Genomic DNA, 24,761 nt, shown 5'->3' on the forward strand with positions numbered 1-24,761 from the left:
TGGTGTGCATTTACTACTCGTATTCATTTTGTTTTTATATATATTTTTCATGTTATTTTTCTTTTTATAATAGTTATTAAAGATGTTGGCATACTGTAGATATATGTATTTTATTATCATTGTATAAATATGTTATATATTTTATATATATTTTATATGTTTGTTCTATAAGATCAGCTGCAGAATCATTGTTGTGATTGGATGGCACTCCTCCCTCTGCTGGTCCAATCACAAGATCCCACGGGGTATATATATATTGCTTTTGAATTTGAAATGACCATTCTCTGAAGAAGTAGTTCTTAACTACGAAACGCGTAGGAATTGTAACTGTATAGTGCAAGCTTTGCATTTATTTGGACATACCAGAAACACACTGTTACTGCTTTCAGAGTGTGCAACTATACAGTACTTATGACTGTTCATTTGGCGGGTCGCAATAATCAGCGACAGAACCTGTGAGGTCACCGGCAGTCGCCAAAGCTGTCAGTGTGGAGGGACATCGCAATAGCGCTCACACCACAGGAAGCCCAGCAGACCAGAACTGATACTAACTACATCAGGAATCGGTGGGTCGTGGAGAGGACATTCTGGACATTCCATCCGGTACAGCCCGTGAGATCGGATGATCGGTGTGGGAAGTTGCTGTAGATGTATTGTGGTAACATGTCCTTAACATGTCACGCTCTTTTATCCTTATCCTGATGTATGTGCAATACTCACTTGCTGACTGAATATTTCAATACATTTTATATATAATGCAGCATGAGATTGTGCGCTGTTTTCTTTTTTTCCCTGTATATTGGCTAAGCTAGCCATTTATAAGATCAGGAAGCAGCGTTTGGAGAGGGAGGTCCCAACAAACACCGTGGCCATGTTCCGGGCGCTTGTGCGCTCCTGTATCCGGCCAGAGTACACGTATGCTAAGTATACTTGGATGGTTTCAGAGTTTACCTCCCAGTGGGTGTCAGGCGGGGTGCTCTTCTCGGTATCCCCCTCTTTGAATTATTTTATACTAAACCTTCATTTTTAGTGCACTTTATTTTCTTTACAGTGCACTTATTGGTTTAATTTTATATTTGTTTGGCTGTTTTTTCTTTGTTCTACTTGGTTCTAACCAAGTGGAATTGCTGTTCAACTGATTGTCAGCAAAACCATATCAAAAATAGACCGCCTCAGTTTTGTTCCCTTGCAGTATCTTCTCTGTCCCCTTCAATGTTTTCTTCATACTGTACATCCTGCTCTGGCCAATTTTCAGCATGTGCTGCATAACTTCACTGCCTCAAGCGCTCCCCCTCTCACATCCAGCTGTGACACTGCCTCAAGCTCTCCCCCTCTCACATCCAGCTGTGACACTGCCTCAAGCTCTCCCCCTCTCACATCCAGCTGTGACACTGCCTCAAGCTCTCCCCCTCTCACATCCAGCTGTGACACTGCCTCAAGCTCTCCCCCTCTCACATCCAGCTGTGACACTGCCTCAAGCTCTCCCCCTCTCACATCCAGCTGTGAAGTCAAGGGAGGAGGAGAGAGACTAGCCATGTGCGATGTTGTCACTGGGTGCCCTTGGTCATCCTCTTACACTGCATTTTGATTGGGGGTATTTTTACTCCTTTCATGGAAATATCTTCCTTGCATGAAAATTAGCAGGGGTGGTCAGCTGCATGTGGCCCCTTCAGCTGCAGGGCCTTAGGAAACCACTTGCCTTTGCTTAAATACACCCCTGCCAGAGTATTACTACTCAAACTTTGTCTATACCAGGATAGCAAACAATGGCCACTGTTACATCAGTGGATGTAATCAGTACTTGTGAATGAAACACTATCACAGTATTTTCAGTTTGTTTAAAGGGAGAGGGAGCAAATATGTTACAGCCGGGGTACGCAAACTGGGGGGCGCAGTGGTTACTGAGACGCCGCGCTTCCCCGAAGGCATTTAAATTAAATGCTGGGGATCGCGCGAGGCCTCTGTAACTTTACTTATCATTAACAGCGACGCGTCACCATGGCAACCCCGGCATCAAATTACACCGCGGGGGGGGTCACGCAATGTTGTGTTGCCATGGCAACGTGACATCAGAGCCGAGCAGGGGGGTGAGAGCAGACAGGGGGGTGCAGGGTGAAGCCTTTTCACACCCCCTGTTTTACAGTACCTGACTAGGATGGAATCCATCCACTGGTTCAATCAACTCCCAAGGGTCCCTACCCAATCTGCTCCATTCAGCTTCCACTGTAAGAAAAGAAAGGGGGCAATAATTTAAATAACAGTAAATAGTCAATGCAAAACCAGTCTGAGTTATTTTTTGGCATGTGTTCAATTTCTCATAGAATTGTCTTATAAGGGGTACAACTCGTGCATTCATTGACACTACAATTAGTATAGTCCTGCCTAGGATTAATGAGGAATAGCAGCGTGAAAAATCTGTGCAGGTCAACTGGTCATTTTGCAAATTGGAAAAGCAGAGGGAAGGTTTTGTGTGGGGTGGGGTAAGGAAGGGGAGAAAGAAGGTTCAGCAATCCATGTTAAAATCCATTGGGGAATGAAGTACCTTGTGCACTTCTACTTACAGTCTCCATGCTGATGAGACTTTTTTTTTTTTAACTATTATGTACCTACATAAATAATGTATTTTAACTGAACCAAATAAGGTAAACCTTAAAAAACGGTGTTCTTTTTATTCTGGCACATGACACAAAGACCATGCAACATAGCAGAAGACCATGCAACAACACACGCTGCAAACATTGTAAACATATATACCAAGATCTCACAGCCAGTAACAAACATAGAATATTCAATGTTAAAGGATCGCACTGCTGCACATCCGGGAATGTGGTTTATATGATTCAATGCAGCAAATGTGACCAAGGATGTTACATTGGTGAAGCCAGCCAAAAACTTCAAACCAGAACAAACCTACACAGACACACAATAACACCATGAACAAGGAAAATATTGCACTACAGTGGGACACCACTTGTCACAGCCAGAGCATTTAATAAATGATTTAAAAATCCAAATCCTTATTCGAATGTTTAAAAGTACTCAAGAACGGAAAACATTTGAACTCAAAATGATAATACTGTGACAGAGTGAAGTCAACTCCTATCAGTTACGCCTGGGAGACATATGTATGAGTGCTTCATCCAGCACTCATAGGGGTTAACTTAGGTAGTCAGGAAGTAAGATGACACCTGAGAGCCAGAAAGGTAGAAAAGGATCTTGTTACCAGCAGTAGCTGGCTCTCTCAGACAAGAGCACATGGATAGATGTGCTGCTAGCCAGAAGGATACAACACTACTTACTGCAGCCAAAGTAAGATTTGTTTCATTTGCTTTCATGACTGCTTAAAAACTGAAGGTTTGGTTATGGTTTAGCCAGCCAGCCTGCTAGATAGGTCTGCTGTGTTAGTCAGTTTTTCTCCCATCATGGAGCAGGATTTATTTTGTTAAAAGGGACAGTGTACCCGCATGTTATGTTACTGTGGAGAAATAAAGCCATTGAACATTTTTCATTATCCTGAAACTACACGTGTGGACTGTTCCCTGACCTCGGCTACAGGCCGTCCTGCCACAAATACACTTTGACACTAAAACAAGAGGACTTCATGCTGATATGGTTGTTTTTAACCCACTGCCATAGTTAATTGTAATGTTTCTCCCTGCCTTTCTGTGAATTTTATAATTAACCCTCTCTCCTCCCCTGCATCCCAACCCTCCTGCACACTGCTGATGGATGTAGGGTCCTGTGCCTCACTGTTCCTTTCATCCATGTATTGCCCTGTCTGTTATTCCTTCACTGCATCATCTGCCTTTGATGGCTCTCTTGTAAAAAAAATTTTTGTAGATCAGTATTGCTGACCTGAAGAAGAAAGGAGAACTCTCGAAAGCTTGTCTTATAATATCTATTGTTAAACAAATATGTATATTCACTGCTCTTCTCTGTGTAAGGAGCATGCTGCTGATGAAAAGATTGGCCATACACTTTCTGTTTTTTTTTATAATCTCTATGTTAGTCCAAATAAAAAAGGTAATAATAATAATACTGAAGTGCTCATTTACTCTGCACTATCGCAACTGGACTAACAACGGCTATTTCTACTTAACTCCTTTTATTCTGAAATCGGGAAACTCTGTACTTCCTCTTTCCTAGTAATATGTAGTGTCCAAGCTTGATATGGGAGAGTACTATGCCATTTGTATCTTATTAACTACATGCAATACCTGCCAATTAACTGCAGTCCTTATTTTGTATTCCTATTTGATGGTCTCTGATCAGCTTTGGTATGATAGTCAGGATGTAAGAAAGGCTGACCTGTATCATTATTACACTGTCGACAATTGCCACACACAATTATGGATGGGTGGTTCGGGAGTCATGGAATCTGAACCCCAAACAGGTGAGGTGGGGAGGGATGTCGGTTTCTCTGAATTTTATAATCCCGGGATTCCAAGGTTTGGTTTAATCCAGACCATGGCTCAGATGTAGGTTCCCGAATCAGAGGCAGAAACAAACCAAAACCTTGTTTCTACCACAGATTCAGTTAAGGTCTCCTCTTCTTACTCTAACCATTCAATTCCCCACCGCCTGTGACTTGGTGGGGGGGATAAGAGGTCAGTGGTGGTCAGGAGGGACAGGGAGAGAGGATGGCGCCTCCTCTTAGAAAAATCTCCCATAAATCTACCTGCCACCCCCTTGCTTGTCCTTATCACATCTGGTGCAGTTGTAGGGGGTAACTGCAGCGTAGCTAGCTCCCTCTGTCTCCTGCTGGCCCCGTGTCCCTTGACATTGGGGATACAATTCTCAGAGGAGGAAGGGCCAACAGGAGGCAGGGAACGGCTCTGATCTGCCGTTAACCCCTTCAGACCTTACAGCTGCATTGGAGGTGGTAGGGACCCCTCCTCCCCCTTGCCACTTCCACTAATGTCAAATACTCTCTCTCCCCCATGTCACCCACCCCCCAATGTAACCCAGCCTCTCTCCCTATGTCACCCAATTCCCACATCACCCACACTCCTCCTATGCCACCCACTCTTCCCCATGTCACCCACGCCTTCTGTAAACTGCTAAATATAATAAAAAATAATAATGCATCTTGCAGAAATATAGTACTTTACATTTGATTTCAGAAGCTTTCATGCAGCCACTTTTGAGGTGAAATACTGAAATCATATTTCGGTACTATAGTCTGCATATACGAGAGGGACAAAGGAAGAATAGTATTATATAACTAAGTGGTCTATTTATCAATGTATTCTAGATTAAAAACTTGGACACAATTTGAGCAACAAAAAAACACACCACAATTGTCAAAGCAAATTAGCCTAATTCCAAAGCAATTGGACATTTCTTTCCTTTGATAGATCTGGTGCTGTTTTGTTTTCTCTTTCATCAGTTTTGCAGCTGGTGGACTTTGATAAGGAGACCCCTCTGGGTAAAGTGACAGGAGAGGGAGATGAAGTGATTGTCCAGCCTTACACAAAGGAATCTATTTATCAAAGTCTGTCATTTCCAAATGAAAAACCAAGGCAAACACTTCACCAGATGTATCAGTTTTTCCACTGGGACACTTAGAATAATGGCTTCCAAAGTGAATGTGAGTTGCCTCAACCAGACGCAAAGTAAGTTGTGGTGACAAAAACCATACAGTGTGCAGCAAATTAAAATACCACAAATCAGCACATTCACACGTCTCAAGCAGGTCTACAAACCAGCCTTTCCCCATTTTGTGCTTCAAAAAAAGCTGTCTGTGATTAGGGTTACTGGCCTTGCACTTTTTTGACCCAGGCTGTGCTGAAAAGCTGTGTAATGCGGCAGTCATAAGCTTATAGGGGCCCATGTTAAAATGGATAAGAAGCAGAAAGTGACACACTGGGTGCTGATTTACACGTCATTACCCAGAATGCATGGCTGCAGTGGAATCATTGTATGCTAAAAGATAACAGGGAAAGGCAGGTTTGTGGACCTGTCTGAGACATGTGAATGTGGTATTTGTATTTGCTGTGCAATGTGAGTCGCCTGGAATTTAACCTACCAGCCATAAAGTAACAATCCCCTCGCTTAATAGTGTAGTATCTTTACATTAACTGAACGAGTGGTGTCCTCCGGAGCAGAGTTGTGGTTATCCTGAGCTACAAGGACACATTTCCTGGACAAGAATAGTTGTACGAAAGACACAAAAACCCATATTTATGAAGCAGTGTTATTCCATGGAAGACACCTACAGTGCAAGCCCACCCTGGCAAGGACACTGGCAGCCATCTTGTGTGTGTTTTTATTTAATTTTTATTCTCTGGCGAATTCAAAGGCAGATATCTCTGCAACCTCAGCTCTGGCAGTACTGTGGTTCAAATCCAGAGGACCCCCGTGATCAGGAATGTAAAGAAATGATAACAGCAATGGAGCAATATGGATTTACGCTTTAAAAACACCTTAAATATGGAAAGTACCAGAAGTGACTGTCAAACATTCCAGGTTCTTTTGGCACTAAAAGGGTTAACTGCCTAAATGAATAAAAGGTCACTAATGTATAACCTCAGTCTTAACTAATTGGGATGCAAATTTGGGTTGCAATTGTGCTTCCAATGGCAACTTAAGGCGTTCCGATTTAATTTTGCACACTTGCCCTCAAATCCTCTGACTGCTATTCTCCCGCAATAAAAAAATAAAAAAAGGAGCAAAGTCATGCATAAACATTATGCTAATGTAGAGCGAATCAGATCCATTTCCATGGGGGTGGCTGCAAGTCGTTATTTTGATTAAAGGTGTTTATGCAGAGGAACTCAGTGAGCACAAACGACTGTAAATGATTGTAAAACAATGCGCACTGCACTTCAAAACGATGTGAGATGACAGGACGACTCGAGCTATCAAATATCTCATTCCCAGTTATGACTCATTAATTCAGTCAAGATGCACAGGACTACGCTGGAAACTGTAATGAGCTGATGTTTGGGGGGGATAAAAAAACATAATTTGTAGTGTGGCTTTTTATTATTAATTTTATTTTCTTGCACGGAACGATATTTTTTTTACTTGCGTAACCTTGACATTTAATGCAAATCTATAAACCCTACAGCCAACACATAAAACGAGCCTTGCATTTTCATGAAGACTTATGTCTAATGGCAGTGGGACAGTGTGGGTGGAATGAAATATGATGGCACGTCCTTGGTGAAATGATATTTGTAAATCACAGCGCTGGCAAGTTCTATCCCTGGGACCTAACACTGTAATGTGTTTGTCTGCTTGAGAGATAAAGTCTGTACTTTTTTTTTATTAAAAACACAAAACATGTTCAAAACACAGTACAAGCGGTGCTTAAAATGACATTTGCAGTAGCAGGAAGACTAACTCTTACGGTGCAGTCAAATAAAAGGGGCCCAATGAGACATCCTAGGAAGGTTTTCCGCGTGACAACGTCACATATTCTGGGAGATATAGAAAGAGTCAAGGAAAAAGGATATATAGATGTAGCAGACATTATTATCCCGTTAACATGATCTAACGTACAAAAGGACGCTTTACACGACACCTGCGTTATCTCCATAACCATGGTTTTAAAAAGCACTACTGTTAAATAATGCACCAGTGTTAATGCAAAGCATTGTGTTTAAGGGTGCAATACTTCTGCTACATCTGTAAAGTGGTAAGAAATTAAAAGAAGGTGTGACAGAGGGTGACAAAGAGAAAGAAGGCACTGTCCTATCTAAACGACTCAAATAAGAGATTCTGCTAAGCATAACTACAGTACTACCAGACTCTGAGTGCTAGTCGCACCTACCATTTACACTTTTGGGTGACTTAAATTCCACTGTAAGGTATCTAGAGAGTGCACGCAACCGGGTTTTCCAGTTCCCCTCCTTCCTTGGAGAGAAACATTTCTTCTTTTCTGGTGTTGCTCCTACAAACGTAATACGCTAGTGGACCCTAGTTACCATTCCTGTTGAGTGAGTGGAAACCCAATTTTGTGCATCAGACACATAATCTAATATGGGTTTCAATTGCAAATACACTTTTGTGAGACAGGAGCAGTTTCAAAATGTTTTATTTATCAGGTTAGACATAAGGGACTGACGCCTACATTTTAAATCAATTTTGAAGATCTGATTTTTTGTTTTTAATTTTTGTTACTTAGAGCAAAGGTTCTGGAAGGTTGGTCGATTATCAATTTTGTTGGCTTCACTCCAAATGATAATCGGATTTATCTGTACCTGCTGCAAGTTTTAGGGTGTTTAAGGTGTTTAAGGTGCAGACAAGTGTTTAAGGTGCAGACAAGGATTCTGGGTAGTGGCATGCAAATGAACACACCAGACCTGTCACTTTTAGCTTCCTATCTACTTACAGCAAATAATATTATCACTTGTGGGCACATTTGCATGTCTCAGGCAGGTCTGCAACGCTGTCTTTCCCCATTATCGCTTAGCTGCTTCCACAGCAGCCAGGGATTCTGGGAAATGACGTGCAAATGAGCACTTTGTGTCTTACTCTTTACTTCTCATTCATTTTAACATGGACCCCTATAAGTTTCTACTACTGTGAAGCGCTATGTACATAATGGTGCTACATTAATAAAGACATACATACACACATACACTCAGATATGATCCCCACACTCACAGATAGAAAAATACTGTACATTAGCACTAAAGATAATCAAAAAGTGTACAAATACACATAGAGGTTATTAAACCACATATCACAAATGGGTAATACAAAAATAGACAGCAAACACAGAATAGAGAAATCCAGGTAATGTCTATACCCCAATGTTCTTAGAGCTCAGAAAAATGCTTAAAGTCAGGATAATGTCATAGATAATAGATGAAAGAGCTAGGGGAAGACAAAACACACCAGAAAAAAAGGGGGGTACGGAGGAGGTGGACACCCCAAAAAGGGGGGAAAGGAGGTGAAAAAACCCTTCCTTGTATGAAAGCACTAGTCAAAAGAGAACAGCGCAAAAATGTGAACCACCAAACTGGTAATAGGTCTAAAGACAGATTAAAGTCACTGATCAAATAAAGGGGGGCATCGTCAACATTTCAGGGTATGGACCCTTTCTTCTGGCCCATTCCTAAGTCAAAAAGAAAAAACGCAGTACTTCCCTTAAATGGAACCTCCTCAAATTCAATGCATAGAGTCGTGGCAGAAAGCCACTCAGTCAGTCAGTGTCTGAAGGGTTCGCTTCGGTGTGGCTCTCTTCCACGACTCTATACGTAGTGACTATTCTGCTTAGAAAAGTGGGACTCACCTAAAAAAACAATGTGTGCTGCTTTCACTGCCAGGCTACATACCCTCCACCTGTACTAATTTAGCAGGTGGTCCTTTAAGACCAGCTGAACCTATTAAACCGTTTTTAGTGTGTGGTAAGCCAGATAGATTTCAGGACTTTCATATGAATTGATTGGAAGTACCTCCATCCAGCACACAGAGGCACTCCAGTAGCACTGCACCTATTTATGAGGGTCTTTGATGTAAATCTCTTAAGAGTAGAGGTTAACACCAACACAGATAATGCAGGTTTAATTGCCACACATACAAAGAAAACAAGATTCACAATGTTATGTAAAACTATGACCCAGTCAATTATAATTTACTGCTTAAATGCAAAGTGCCTTTATTCAATTACATTACAGCAGCGGTGTGAAAACTGGGGGGCGTGAGACTGACTGCGGAGTGCGTGGGGTTTACAGAGCCCCACGCGCTTCCCGAAGGCACATAAATTAAGTGCCGGGGAAGCGGCGAAGGCCTCTGGAAACCTCACTTACCTTGGCTCCGGCGGCTTCTTAGACGCGTTGCCATGGCAATGTGACGTCATGATGCCGGAGCTGAGGTAAGAGGGGGGGGGGACGCGTGGAGAGAGGGGAACTGCCGGCAGGGGGGCGCAGGGAAAAACGTTTACGCTTCCCTGCATTAAAGCATCAATCCCGTCCCCAGAAACCTGATTTCGTTCAACTCATATAATGTTAGTAGTTTGCCCCCCAGAGCATGTCCTGTATTAGGCTTGCGCGGCCTCATGCGCGTTCCTGACCAGCAGGGGAATCCTTCTTGAGCCAGTCCCAGTCCCCCTCGCTGCACGGCTCACAACGCGCTGTGACGCGTCAGCCGCCAGGGGATGCAAGAAAATTGTGATCCCGAGCGGTGACGTGTCACGTGGTGCGCTGATGAGCCTATCAGCGGCGGGGGCGGGAGCAGGAGCTGTCATGTGTGTGTGTATAAGCGTGTGTGAGGAGGGCATTTGTGGGGGAAAGGGGAAGGAGCGGGAGCTGCTTACCTTCCAGCAGCCGGCAGCAGCTCCCTCCTGCAGCCCGGGAGACCGAGCCCGTGGAGGGAGGGGGGGGGGGGGAGTAGCGGGTCCCTCCGCTCAAACCACGCCCCCCCACTCAAACAACGCCCCCCTCCGTTCAAACCACGGCCACCGCTCCCGCTCCCTACAGACCGCAGATAGCGGTCTGTGCCTCTCAGCGCGCTGCCTGCATGCAGTGCGGGCGCGCTGACTGAGGGAGCGGGGCCGTAGCCTTAGAAAGAGCAAGAGGATATCTCTTAAAATAAGTAAAAACAAACAAAAATAATGCAAGAAAAGTTGATAAGCGTGGGCTGCTGCTTTAAGAGACACAACATGAAAGTAATGGTTAGTGTCTTTAACAGCAACATGTCACACTTAACCACCATCTATATATATATATCACTATGCATTTTGTTATTGTACCGTAGCAATGTAAATAAATCAGTTTACCTTTTTGATATAGCTGCTCAATGAAGAATACATCAAAGCTATGGAATTTCTGTGATGATGCTATTTCTTTGAGGACGCTGGAAAGCTGATAAGCTCTCTGAAAGAGAAACACACATGACTTAGCGCCAGATCCCCACAAGGGGGCTAAGCTTCAGCACGTCTTTACCCCATTCACATGAATAGGAGGCGTGATAAATCTTAACACAATTTTGTGGCTCTGGGCCTAAGTTTCCTCTGGGAATATTGTGCAAAGGATGTTGGCGATTAGCCTACAGATGTAGCAAGATTTAACGTCGAAAGATTAACACTGCGGGGGTCCCATTCAGAAGCATGGATCCCCCACCTCCACAGTGTGATAGTGCCAGACACTTCTCCAGCGCTGCAGACTTTCGCTTATTCGTCCACGGTACCGCGGACAATAAGTCTTACACTACCCGTGTATTTGCTGATCGAAGAGTCTGCAAAGCATCATTTTGAAAATGCGTCTTGCGTGTAAAACGGCTCGAAGATTTGTTTAGAATAAAAATGTAGTCATTGTAAAAAACAAAACAAAAAACAAAGATAACAAGCTTGAGGCTTGTGCTGGATCTGGATTAATATCTGCAGCACTTTAAATACATGATGTACTCCTGTTTATTTCATATTGTAAATAGCTAATAATGTAACCATGTGCAATTCATAATGTCACAAGCAACATATGAAAAAATAATAAAAAGAAATCAATCTGTTTATTCCTTAAGTGCATATATTTTTGGTTTTGGCAAAACACCGATGTTACCAGACCCAGTAGTTTCCAACTTTATTTAGTTCTGTAATACCATAAAAAAAGAGAAGAAAACTTAAAAAAAACAATATTATGTTATAAGTGTATCAAAGTATGTATAAAAATGTCATATTTGCATTAAGTTTGTCCATTCAGTTTTAGGTAAATGATTGCAATTTAACTTAAAAAAAAGAAGTATATTCACTATTTTCACTTTTTGTTACATTGTGCACCGCCAGCTAGAAAATATTTGATTTCGCAAGCAAAACAGTTTTACCGACCCCTGGCAGTATAGTGCCTGGAACTTGTGGGGAGAACACATGCTTAATAAGGCCCCCAAACCGCACCTCGGTGTGCAGACAGCACTGGGGGTACAGCTGTCAATTACCAAAGTTATGGCCCACAATGCCTTGCTACGGTGGATGCAAAGCATTGTGGGGAGCGACTTGGAAGCTCCTGCTGTAATTGACATCTATACCACCCACGCCAAGGGGCAGTTTGGTGCCTTATTACGTCCCTGCACAGGCCCAGGAACCCCACTATACCACCTGGGATCCACCATGGCATATTTTATTTGGCTAACTTGGAGACACTTCACAAACCCCTGTTGGTAATCACTGCTAGACATTAATAAACACACCTCTGTATCAGACTAAACTGACGTACAGGCATACCCCGGTTTAAGGACACTCACTTTAAGTACACTCGCGAGTAAGTACATATCACTCAGTAGGCAAACGGCAGCTCGCGCATGCGCCTGTCAGCACATCCTGAACAGCAATACCGGCTCCCTACCTGTACCGAAGCTGTGCGCAAGCGGGGAGACTATAGAGCCTGTTACACATGCGTTATTTACATCAGTTATGCACGTGTATGACGATTGCAGTACTGTACATGCATCGATAAGTGGGGAAAAGGTAGTGCTTCACTTAAAGTACATTTTCACTTTACATACATGCTCCGGTCCCATTGTGTACGTTAATGCGGGGTATGCCTGTACTGTATATTGTAGCTTGTTAATACTACTGTACCTCAGTTGTTAGATTTCGAAGAGTCTCATTCCTATTCATCCATCCTTCACAAGGGTTGCTCTAAAACAAAGTGAATAGCATTGCGATTAAATAAATGGCAAGACACTGGAAGCAGATAAATTGGAACAATAAATTGAAGGATTTTACAGAAATAGGTGGAATTAAAGGTACAGCCCCTCCCAAAAGCCTTCCGTGGACGATACAGGCAATCCAAAGTGCTGTTAACCCCACACCTTTTTATTTTTGGGTGCCCAGTGTCCCGGGGCAATAAGACCAAGGACCTCCTTGCCAACCTGCTCCTGGCATCAGCCAAGCTGGCCATATATAAGACCAGGAAGCAGTGCTTGGAAGGGGAGGTCCCAGTGAACATTGTGGGGATGTTCCGGGCGCTGGTGCACTCCCGTATCCGGGCAGAGTACACTCATGCCGAGTCCACTGGGACGGTGTTAGAATTTGCCTCCCAGTGGGCATTAGATGGAGTGCTCTGCTCGGTGTCCCCTAATCTGGATTCATTTACATTCACCTCCCTTATTTAGTGCACTTTATTTATTTTAAAGTGCACAATGATATGATTTATTTTGCATTTTAGTTTCTCCGGTTTTCTTTTTACTCATTGGATCACCAATGAGTAGTTTTGTTCCTCTGATTGGTCGGCTTCGCCGACCAATCAGTTAAAAACGGTAGAAAATAGGCTGTTAAAAGTATTCACCGCTGTCATTTCATTTTCTACACTTCCCATGATATGTGCTGTATAGATATTAATATTTGCAGGAAACAGCAGACATGTTTTCCTATCCAAACAAAATCTAAACATTTGAAAAAGATCTCTCTCAAGTTGTACCGTATTAAAAAAAAAAGTTTAGAGTTGTAAAAACCAACAAAAGAAAATAAGAATTGACAATACTGGGTCAGAGCAAATTGGAAGCTTCTGGCAAAGAACATCATTCAGAAGGAGCATTTAGACTTAAAGCAAAGAAGTTGCATTTGTGTCCTTATAGCCAGCTGCCATTTATTGACACTTCTCAATGAACAGATCTAGTCCTTTTTTAAAGCCACAGTTTAGTGTTATAATGCTATTTGCTGTCACAACATCCATTGATAATGAGTTCCATAGGCCAGAGATGGGCAACATTTTGCCAACTTTTGCTCACTAGATAAAATGTGCTCAATTTTTATGTAAATTTTGCATAAAGCGGCAACTTTCACTTAAAAAAATTCACCAAGTATTAAAAATCAATGTGCAAGGTCACCCGGTCTATTATATACTGCCATTTCTGCTAATTTCTCCCAAAACGTTGGCAGACTTGGCAAAATTCTAGCAAAAATTGCGACATTTTCCGCCAATGAACTTCCGAGCAATGTGAACGTTTGTAAAAATTTAGCAAAAAAGCAAAACGTACAGAATATTTCTGGAAACATTTGTGAAGCACTTTTGAAGACGTTCACACATCTCTACCATGGCCCAATTGCGTGAAAAAGTGTTTCGCTTTATCTGTTTTCTAAATGCTTGCTAGCCAGTGATTTTAGTGAGTGTCCGTGGCCGCTCTAACTTACTTAACTAATTTAGTCAATGGTGGTATTGAGATAAATATGTTTTTAACCATAGGATAGGGAATGCACCTTTAAATTGAAGAAGAGGGCCGAGTATGTGGGTCACTGGTGACCATGATTGCCACCAATCCCGGGTTTGACCGGAGACTACGGGTTTTGGCCACGTATTTCTGGGCTACGGGTTTACCTTGTAAACCTCCGGCGGCGGTGTCTCCCAGAGTCCTCGGCATCCTACCGGCATCTCCCCCTGCGACTGATGTCAAATTGCGCCGCGTTGCCACGACAACGGAAAAGCTACGTGACAGTGTCAAGTAACGCCCGTTGCCGTGACAACTGGATGCTACGTGATGTCACGTCGCATTGCCATGACAACGTGGCACCATTTGGCGCTGCGCGGCCACAGTGGCAGCAGTTGCAGGGCACGGGATGCCGGGAGGATGTCGGAAGGATGCCAGAGGATGCCGGGAGCCGACGACCCTGCCGGTGACAGAAATGTGGGTATTGAAGATCCACCGAATAAATCACTAGGCCAATCAATGCATATCGATTCTCAAAAATGTGCAACTGCAAACACGGAAGCCAACTACAGATGCAGTAAGACTTAACGTCAGTATGGCGCGGCGGTCGCAGCATTGAAGTATTAACTCTGCGGGGACACCATTAAAAAACCTGCTCCCCCCGCAGCACGATCGCGGCACATGCTGACCCCAGCGCCGCTGACTTTTGTTTTCTCGTCCGTGGCAGTGGGAACAGTAAGTTATGCCACATCTGTATAACTATCAATAAAATAAACGCTTGGCGTGTCACCTGCTTAGATTTTAATAAGAGTTGAACAAGGGTGGACGTACAGTATGTCTGTTTCCGACTTCTATTAAATGATGTAATTTTCTGAGTTTTTTCCACAACATAATTGAGCCTGGAGAATGGCCCTGGATAATTTGATACCGTATAAAAAGCTAAGTTAATATCTTTCAATATAGGAGATTAGTTTGTTCATTTTAATCAATTTCATGATCATTTCCCCAAATGCTAAAATGTCAATGATTTGCATTTGCAGAAAATTATTTGAAAATAAACAATATAAATCGCTCATCCTTATAATCTTTTTCTTTACTTTCATTTCAGGTAATTAACATGGTGCATGAGGACAGGGCCGCCAAGAGGGGGGGAGAAAGGGCACTGGCGTCCCGGGCTCTGTGGGTCAGGGGGGCCCGGCCGCTCGGGCCCCCTTCACGGTCGGGCACCAGTTAATAATTATAATTTAAAAAAAAAAAAACCCTCCCTGCACTTGGGGCCGGGCTCCCTGTTGGCAGCGCCGGAAGTACCTTAAGCTTCCGGCGCGCCGGCATGAGAGGGAGGCCCGGCGCGCGCGGGAGCAGCAGCGTGAGACAGGTGGAGCGGGGAAGGTGGCAATTGCTGTGGCAAGCCGCCGGGCCCCTCGCAGCACTGCCACCTCCCCTCCCGCAGCCACTGGGCCATCACGGGACCCCCCTCCCCGCCGCAGCATTGGCCAAAATCGCCGGCCCCTCCCGCCTCCCCTCCCCCCATTGCCACCGAGCCGTCCTGCCAATCCCCCCCTTCCCCCCGCATCTGCCCCACTCCCGCAGCACACGCGGGAGCAGCGGCGTGCCAGCAGCAGGGCCGGTGGCCAGCGGGGCCGGCAGCAACTGACCAGCCCCTGGGACCCCCGCTGCACCGCCATCCCCCCGCAGGACATGGCCGTCCCGCCACATCCCCGTACAGCCCACCCTGCAGCATCAGACCCCCGCAGCATCGCCCCAGCACCGCCGCCACCACCCGCAGTCCCCCCCCCTGCAGGTAAGTCTGATTTTTATATATATATGTACTGGGGGTTTGGGGTAATTTTTATATGTATCGGGGGGTTGGGGTAATTTTATATGTATCGGGGGGTTGGGGTAATTTTTATATGAATCGGGGGGGTGGGGTAATTTTTATATGTATCGGGGGAGTTGGGGTAGTTTTTATATGTATGGGGGGAGTTGGGGTCATTTTTATATGTATCGGGGGGGTGGTTGGGGTAATTTTTATATGTATCGGGTGGGTTGGGGTAATTTTTGTATGTGTATATATATATATATATATATATATATATATTATATTATATACACATTCCCAGTAAGATCTCTATCTTACTGGGAATGTGTGTGTATGTATATATATATATATACAGTATATGTATGTATGCCGACACGGGGGTGGGGGTGTTGGGTTAATTTTTGTATGTGTATATATATATTATATTATATACACATTCCCAGTAAGATCTATCTATCTTACTGGGAATGTGTGTGTATGTATATATATACAGTATCTGTATGTATGCCGACACGGGAGAGGGCGGGGGGCCCTACTCAAATCTATAGCGAATCTTGAATCAATAGTCACATCACAATCTATACAGAAACCTTCAATGTAATTAGTTTCTAAATTTAAAATCCGTTCTGATTGGCAGACGGCCATATATAGCTTTATTTCCAACGGTATATAAACAACGGGCAGGATCAGATACCCAGACTCTTCCCATCTGAAGAAGCGTAGTGACACGCGAAACGCGTCATTGGACGTCGAGTCTGACGTCATCGGAGCGACATCTCTACCCTACGGAACACGGCTTGTATTTGAGTGTCACTAGACAGAGATACACTACGTATAGGTCCGCCGTGACCCTATTTCATTTCAATATTGAGCTATAACCCTTACTCTATTGTCGGGTTCGCCGAGACGTGGGAGTGGGTGAACGTGTGTCGACCCTGTATGTGTCGGGTCCTCCGAGACCTAGAATTGTTGCGCATTGCCATTTGAGTCTGCCCAGACCAGGTCAAATGCTGCAAAAAGTGTATATAAATTGATGCATACCCTTTAAGGGAGTTATATTGAAGCAACCAAACATTGTATACATTCTAAGAACGTCAGCAAACACACCCATTGAGTTAAGGGATATTACTATGCTAAGTGTCTAAATATATATTTACAAAGTACACACTAGGGATACATTTTGCTACAAGATACACACTGATAAATAGATATTTATATCTGAGTAATTGTGTGTGCACTACTGGTAGCCCATCCGATCCTAAGTACTTCTAGACAGCATAGATACTAATAGCGCTGTTTATTGTGATGAACAACACTATACTATAGGAAGTATATGACACAGATGAGAACTAGGCACATATAGAGCCATTGAATATATATACTCCATACAGAAGGATATATTCCTCGGGTTTTGAGATGTCAAAGTAGACAAAATAAATTGCATTATACCGGAAGACACACATTAATGTGATAACAAGTCTCTAAATAACATACGGTAAATTAAGTCTACTAAACTCCAATAGGGATTTTAAACAATACACATAGTAAATAATAGCACAGAGTCACAAATGAATTGATGTAATAAAGTTTTATTGTTTTTATTTTTAATCTTGGTAGCTGATTCAGAATCAATAGATAGCCATTTGTAGAGCAAGAGATTCTGCTGGGACAAACTGTCCAAATAAATACAACATATGGAAACATAGAGTGAAATTTAGTGGAGGATTCTTTGCAGAAAATTATTTTCAAATCTTTACTTATTTTCTAAGGCTTTATGTGCCATATAAAATCCTTTATATCTAGCCTTGATTGCTAGATGTGGAAACACTACTTTTACTTTGGGACATTTTTCCCAAATTTCTGATTGCTGGTTATGAAATGATTTTACATCGGAAACTGCTAGAGGATTCAACTTATACTGTAATTCTGTAGGTTGCGTACAGTATGTGCAGACAAAGGAAAGGGAAGGTGATGATAATTTATGAAAGAAATGGATGTTAACAGTATTACCTTACCTTAAGACAACTCAGGAAACTGTACAGTTGCTGATATGTGACATCTTTATTTAATTGTCCTGTATAACAAGAGACTTCCATTAAAACACTTCTTGCAATTCAAAAATGATTATAATTATGTTCAAGTATTGGTCTCGTAGAAGTACAGTATAGGTTCAGAGTCAAGTTGTGGTAGACATCTTACAATGCAAAAATACTATAACTTCTAAATGAACCCTTACAGTGCTAAAATTACGTACCAGCGTACTCTTCTGGCGGCCCGGAGTCTTTTATTTGAATAAATATATGGAGACAATGCTCAATGTTTCTGCCACCTCACACATTGTGTCCATTATGTTTTTTTTTGCATAAAATCAGCGAAATGGAAATGTATTTTCTTACAGTATTCCTACCGTGGGGTCCTCTGAAGGAAGACCAAGCTGTTTTCAGCTCAGGGTACTCCCCGGTTTTTGAGATACTTGCCGAGGGCACCTCCTGGTTATTTTAAACATGGTGGCCACAATCACCCAATGGGAAGCCGCTTTTGGCCCACAGTGTTTGGCTACCATTTTGATTTCCCGAGGGAGAGAAGAACTCCGGCACCTGAAACTGAGCTGAAAATAGCGCCATTCTGCTCAGGAGGACCCCCTAGTTCCAAGAATAATATATATATATATATATATATATATATATATATATATATATATATATATATATATATATATATATATATTGAAACATAATTAAAAAGTGCAATGTGGATTGCTAATTTAAATCTTTGTTTTTAACCGGTGTGCTGGTTTCCTTTGGTAATGTTTTCGCTGTAGTATGTATGCTATGATATTTTGACCTTGCACTGCTGCACTTCTACAGATGTAGCCGGTCTTACTGTTCCTGGCGCTACTATTCTGTGACTGCGCTGATTGAGGCCCGAAAGGATTAACGCTGCAGGAGGTCCCATTGAAAGGAATGGACCCCCACGCAGCGCCGTTGCAGCAGTCACCTTCCCCAGGGCCGTGTTCTTTCTGCGTGTTGGTTGTGGCACCGTCAACAGTAAGACCGGCTACATCTGTAGGTTGCTTTTGGATTTATGTTTCGTCTATGTTGCAACTAGCCGCCAGTGTAATGTCAAATATATTTGTTGACACTTGTTCAACTTGTCTGTGATGGAGAACATTTTAGTTCCATTCGTTAAAATCAACTCCTTGGTAAAGTTTTCTATTCTCTCCCCACTTTATCCTGTCGCCAAAAGCCCGTTACACAGGAGTGACATTTGACCCTGGACTTGACTAATATTGCCGAGATCCACCCTTTTCTCTATCAATCTACTTCTAAAACTCTAATGAATTCTCCTATCCTCCCCTGTCTGGATTGTTATAACATACTGCTAACAGGCCCCCTGCCTCAACTTTCTTGTTTGCAATTTATCCATAATTCTGCTGCTAGAATAATGTAACTTTCTCCAAGAACAGTATATGCTCATCTCTTTCTTAAACCCCTTTCACAAATGTCTCCTCCTTACCACCAAGGCTCTCCACTCATCTGCTCCTCTCTACATATTAGCTTTGATCTTTCACTATGCACCTGCTCGTCTCCTGCGCTCTACCCATAACTGTCTCCTCTCACCCCTTTCACCTCTACTGCTCTCTCTCTCTCAACTTAAACCTTTTTCTCTCACTGCACCTTACCTATGGAACTCCCTCACACTCAGTATATGCCAAGCACATTCTCTCCCAGCCTTTATGTCAAACTTTAAAACCCCCCGCTTAAATGAAGCATTTAAGTAACCTAGACTCGTGGCTGCTATCCCACACCCACAGTCACTCCTACAAACCATTGTGGCCAAGGACTGCCATTTATTGCACTTATTCCCTCACCTGCTGTCTCTGTAAGTCTCCCAACATTCCACTTAGATTGTAAACTCTCCGGGACAGGGATTTCCTTTCCTATTGGCTGATTTTGTTTGTTTCACTTATTGTATTATAATTCCCTGTACTGTATTGTCTCTGTTGTAAAGTGTTGAGTACACTGGGAGCACAACAGAAATAAAGATATACATACATACAGCTAATCACGTCTCTAGCATTGGGAAGCAGCTCAATTAAACTCTATTCAAATAATAGTCCCCAATTCAGTATGCTGGGAAATGTTCGCGGTCTCAGGGATGCAGCTTTAGAGTACATTACACAAGGGCCCTAGAGGGATATGCAAATATTGTGATGTTAAAGTGACTCTACAAGAGTCAATTTCATTTTACATCCCTTTGTGTCTGTGTATTAATGCCCATTGGGGCCAATTCACTAAAGCTGCAAAACTGGGACAAAAACAGGACAACTAACAGCACCATGTACTGTACATCAAACACATAGTTTCCCATTGAAAGCAATAAGATTATTTTCCGCTGATAAAGCTGTTACAATTCTTGTGCCCTGTCCTTGCCTTAGTTTTGCAACCGAGGGTCTTTAGTAAATAACCCGCTATGTGTCAACTTTGGTTCATTTACGTCAGCATTACATTAGGTAGCTGTTGTTGGGGGTGGGTAGGGGTGTCTCGCCTCAATATTCTATTCAGTATTTGTGTTTGGAAACGCTGCTGTGTTCCTTTTTTATGGGTCAGTTAAATCCACACGGTCTAAGTTCTGCTCCAACGAGATCAGCATAAGGTGTTAGATTTCTAAACACATTTCGTACAACTAACACCCGTGCACATTGATACAAGAGATAAGTGTGCGCCATATCATGGAGCAAATGGCATCTTCTTGATGCATCATCTCTACTGTACATCTGCGTTGCTCCAAAGGTGGACGCCTGAAAGGGTTCCCCAAGAGCTGCTCCCCTCTATACAGAACCAGCATTTGCTTTCTGCTGTGTGTTTTGTCAACCCCACCCACTGGAATGTTAATGACCCAGGAAGACAAATGACATTGAAACCCCCTCTGTAATTCAATGTGAACCCCTTCAGTCTACATCGCCACAAAGGCGGATAGCCTTTGGTGCAGCCGAAGGGCAGCTAAAGGGTGTGAGCTGTTTGCTGCCATTAGCTGATGTTTGGTAATGTTAAAGCTGCTCCATTTCAATCTGAAACTCACCAGCCCTTTTATCCCCTGTACCCAGTTTTCTAACTCTATCTGTCCATGAAATGTCTGTGAATTGACTGTATAACCTCTGTTCTTTTAATGTAACCATGTATTGTTATAACTCTGTGCCCAGGACATACTTGAAAACGAGAGGTAACTCTCAATGTATTACTTCCCGGTAAAACATTTTATAAATAAATAAATATAGTGCTAGCAAAATTTGGGTGAAACCTGCAATACTGTTTTAAACGGCTCAGACATACATCTTGCTCAGAAAACCAAAGCTGTGAAACCTTTCTCCCCTTTGACAAATATTGGACAGCAGCTGCATAGGTTAAATTAATTCTACTGTACATTTTCACAATAAAGTATGAGCAAACAGTCCTCTAGGTCAGGGATGTGCAAACATTTCTGTTCGCGCCCCCTGTCTGCTCACCCCTCCTGCTTGCGCCCCCCCTCCTTACCTGCTCTCTGACTTAGGCGGCGTCATATGACGCCACGTCGTCATGTGACGTTGCGTTGCCATGACGCCGTGTTGTCATGGCAAAGCGTCGCCGAAGAGCCGGCTGAGAGCAGGTAAGGGATGTTGCAGAGGCCTCACGCCTCCCCTGGCATTTAATTTAAATGCCTTGGGGAAGAGCGCGGGGGTCTGTAACCGCCGCGCCCCCAGTTTGCGCACCCTTGCTCTAGGTGAAGGCCGACCTAAGCACGACCTATTGCCGACTGTTTATATTAAGAACGCTACCAAGAAGAAACTTTAGTTCCAGAAGGTATTGCCATGGTGAGTCGATTTACGTGTGCTGCTCTTTTTCTTTTTTTTAATTTTACTTGATTTATGTTGCAGCCTGGCCTAGTACACCGTTATTTGAAGCGCCGCATGCAAAACAAAATTACCAAGAGGATGATATCTGCTGTGTAAGTTATCCCACAGGAAACGACCATCGGCTAAATCCATTAAAACCACGTGACTTCCATTCGGGAGACGAGAGTCCAAGTATTCCAGGGCCTCCATGACATTAGAGTTCATTTCCTGCGGTGTGGTCATCTGACTCATTGTGTCGGAGTGACTAGAGCAAAGATAAGTTGTTTCATTAGTTTTTGCACTCTTGGGACTACCCAGTTAAACCATTACATGTTATTATCAAACTTATTGCACCAGGCGGTACAAAAAGACCATAAAACGAAGAGGGAATCACTGCCGCTGCTTAATTGTAGTCCTAGTCCTAGGAACGACAGCACCCTTTACTTTTCACAGTGCAGAGGGTCCAGTCCCACCAGACCTCCAGCATTTTTCCAATCATGTGAATGCTCCTGGAGTAATCACATGACACGACTAGTACCCGAATGCGAGACACTGAAGTGCTTATGATGCACCTGGTACATAATAAACGGTACTCTAAGACAGCGGTGTGAAAAGTGGAGGGCGCGCCCCCCAGGGCGCTGAATTTGTCTGGGGGAGGGGGGCGTGGGTGGTTGCAGAGGTCCTGCGCTCATCCCCAAGGCATTTAAATTAAATGCCGGTGGATCGCGTGAGGCCTCTGCAACTCTAAAAACATACCTTGACTCTGCCGGCGTCACTCGTCTCCGTGGCAACGCGACGGGGTCATGTGACGTCACACGCGTCAAATAACGCTGTGGATCACGTGATGTGACGTCTCATGACCCCACAGCGTCATTTGACACCACATCAAGGTAAGTGGAGGGCGCGAGCAGCAGAGGAGGAAAGGCAGGAGGGCATGCTGCAAAAGTTTGCGCTCCCCTGCTCTAAGGGCTAAGATATTGAACGACTGGACTACATTAAACTGTTATCCAAAACGGTAAGAAACATATTTTAGGGTGACATTTCCTCTGCGTAACTTACTGATTGCAGACATCATTGCCAATCATGGAATAGAAAACAACTGCAGGTCTATCCAGTTGTTGATTTCTTGCCAAGCTGGAAGGCAAGAGGGAAGACAGTGTTAAAACAAGTCAATGACAAAGTCATTAAAACCCACGTGTCAAAAATACTAATTTCTCTCCTCTTAAACTTAAAGCTGTATAAACATTTTGTGATATGTACTATACATGCATGTACAGTAGCAACTGGTGCTACAGCTAAGTGCAAAGTAAATGTATGCAGTATTCTTTACAACGATACTGATGATTACAGCACACTCATATGGGAAGATTGAGATTCATATCTATTTAGTGGTGTTATTCCATAGGACATCTTTTGGTGCTGGAAGACAACTTTATTTATGTTCACTAATGTGGTACAGGGGGATATTTGTTTGGGGGGGCTCTTTTAGTCCTTCCTCTGACCCATTGTCACATAAACAGAATCACCCCCCAGAAATTGGGTGATGAGAGCATAAATGAAGAAAGAATAAAGGATATCATTTCAAAATACTATATTGTGCATAGAAGAAAAACTAATGTTTCAGTCCTCTCCGGCAGGAGGGCTCAACTGCAGTCCTCAAGCCGCCCCAACGGGTCAGGCTTGCAGGATATCCCAGCTTCAGCACAGGTGGCACAATCAGAGGCTCAGTCTTTGAGCCACTTGTGCTGATGCAGGGACTGATTGAGTCACCTATGCTGAAGATGGGACTGATTCACCATCTGTGCTGAAGCGGGGACTGATTGAGCCACCTGTGCTGAAGCTGGGATATCCTAACAACTTGACCTGTTCGGGCGGCTTGAGGACTGGAGTTGAACACCCCTGCCCTATGGAACCGTCACTGAGTGCAAATGAAAACAAACCACAATAAATAAGGGAAAAAGCAAACAAACAAGTGATTGATAGTCGCAACAACCAATCAAATCGAAGAGAGAACTGAGCTAAACAGCACAAAAGTGTCTTTGGCTTCTTCAGGTTAGAAAATACCTTTACATGCTGTCTTCTCTTTGATCCATTGTGGGGTGGGTTGCTTATTTCGTGTGGTTTGTTTTAAATTTCTGTTAACCCTATAACTGTCCTTCAGTGGCCTGAAATGTTGGTTCATTTTCTATGCACAATATAGTAGTTGGAATTATATTCTGTATTGCTGTTAATTCTTTTTTCAACCTGGCCCGTTATCATGAGACTTTGACCCAAGGCACAGCAGTGGCACTTTGGACAGAGTAAAGATTATACAAGGTCAACACATGAAATCAACATTATTATGATAAGAAAATATATACATATAACTGTAATAATATGTGTAGATAATGTATATATACATTATATAGGTCTGGGAGGGAAGGGGTTTACTAGTTTAATATTTTTTAGGCAGAGCCTGGGGTTTTGAGTTGTATTTTATATTTTAATGTCGGGATTCACTACGAGCTGATGTGGAGTATCGCAGTCAGATCCAGCGTGAACTGCCATTTGTGTGAACCGATCGGGATTCGGTCCCCTCATAACGTTGTTATGGACTGCTGCGTTAGTTATGTGCTACATGCACGATACTGTAGTGCCGACGAGTATTCTAAAACAAAACTGGGGCAATCACCAACAAGACCCAGGTACATGCTGGGTACATGCTGCAACATTTCAGTGACATTTCTGCAGACAGACTAATGGCCCATCGGATTAACAGCGCGGGTCCCTGGCAGTCCCATTCAAACTGAATGGGACTGCCAGGGACCCCTGCTGTGTTAATCCGATGGGCCATTAGTGTCTGCAGACATGTCACTGAAATGTTTGCAGCATGTACCCAGCATGTACCTGGGTCTTGTTGGTGATAGCCCCAGATTTTCCAAGGCAAGTTTAAGGCAAGTTTTAGAATACTCGTCGGTGCACCTGTATGTTTAGCAAAAT

General features: G+C 43.2%; 1 protein-coding gene across 2 annotated transcripts in view; it reads right to left on the bottom strand.

The window, feature by feature from the left end:
• AOAH (acyloxyacyl hydrolase) overlaps positions 1-24,761 on the bottom strand; it is a 131,310-nt gene that overhangs the window by 4,709 nt on the left and 101,840 nt on the right. For both annotated transcript variants that reach the window (XM_075586629.1, XM_075586630.1), the window contains exons 15-20: positions 22,842-22,916; positions 21,875-22,047; positions 17,926-17,984; positions 12,524-12,583; positions 10,730-10,826; positions 2,147-2,223 (exon numbers count right to left, since the gene is read on the bottom strand). In XM_075586629.1, coding sequence (XP_075442744.1) covers positions 2,147-2,223; positions 10,730-10,826; positions 12,524-12,583; positions 17,926-17,984; positions 21,875-22,047; positions 22,842-22,916 — 541 coding nt within the window. The remainder of the gene's footprint in view (positions 1-2,146; positions 2,224-10,729; positions 10,827-12,523; positions 12,584-17,925; positions 17,985-21,874; positions 22,048-22,841; positions 22,917-24,761) is intronic.

This window comes from Ascaphus truei, chromosome 2, assembly GCF_040206685.1.
Source record: "Ascaphus truei isolate aAscTru1 chromosome 2, aAscTru1.hap1, whole genome shotgun sequence".
Classification (NCBI taxonomy): domain Eukaryota; kingdom Metazoa; phylum Chordata; class Amphibia; order Anura; family Ascaphidae; genus Ascaphus; species Ascaphus truei.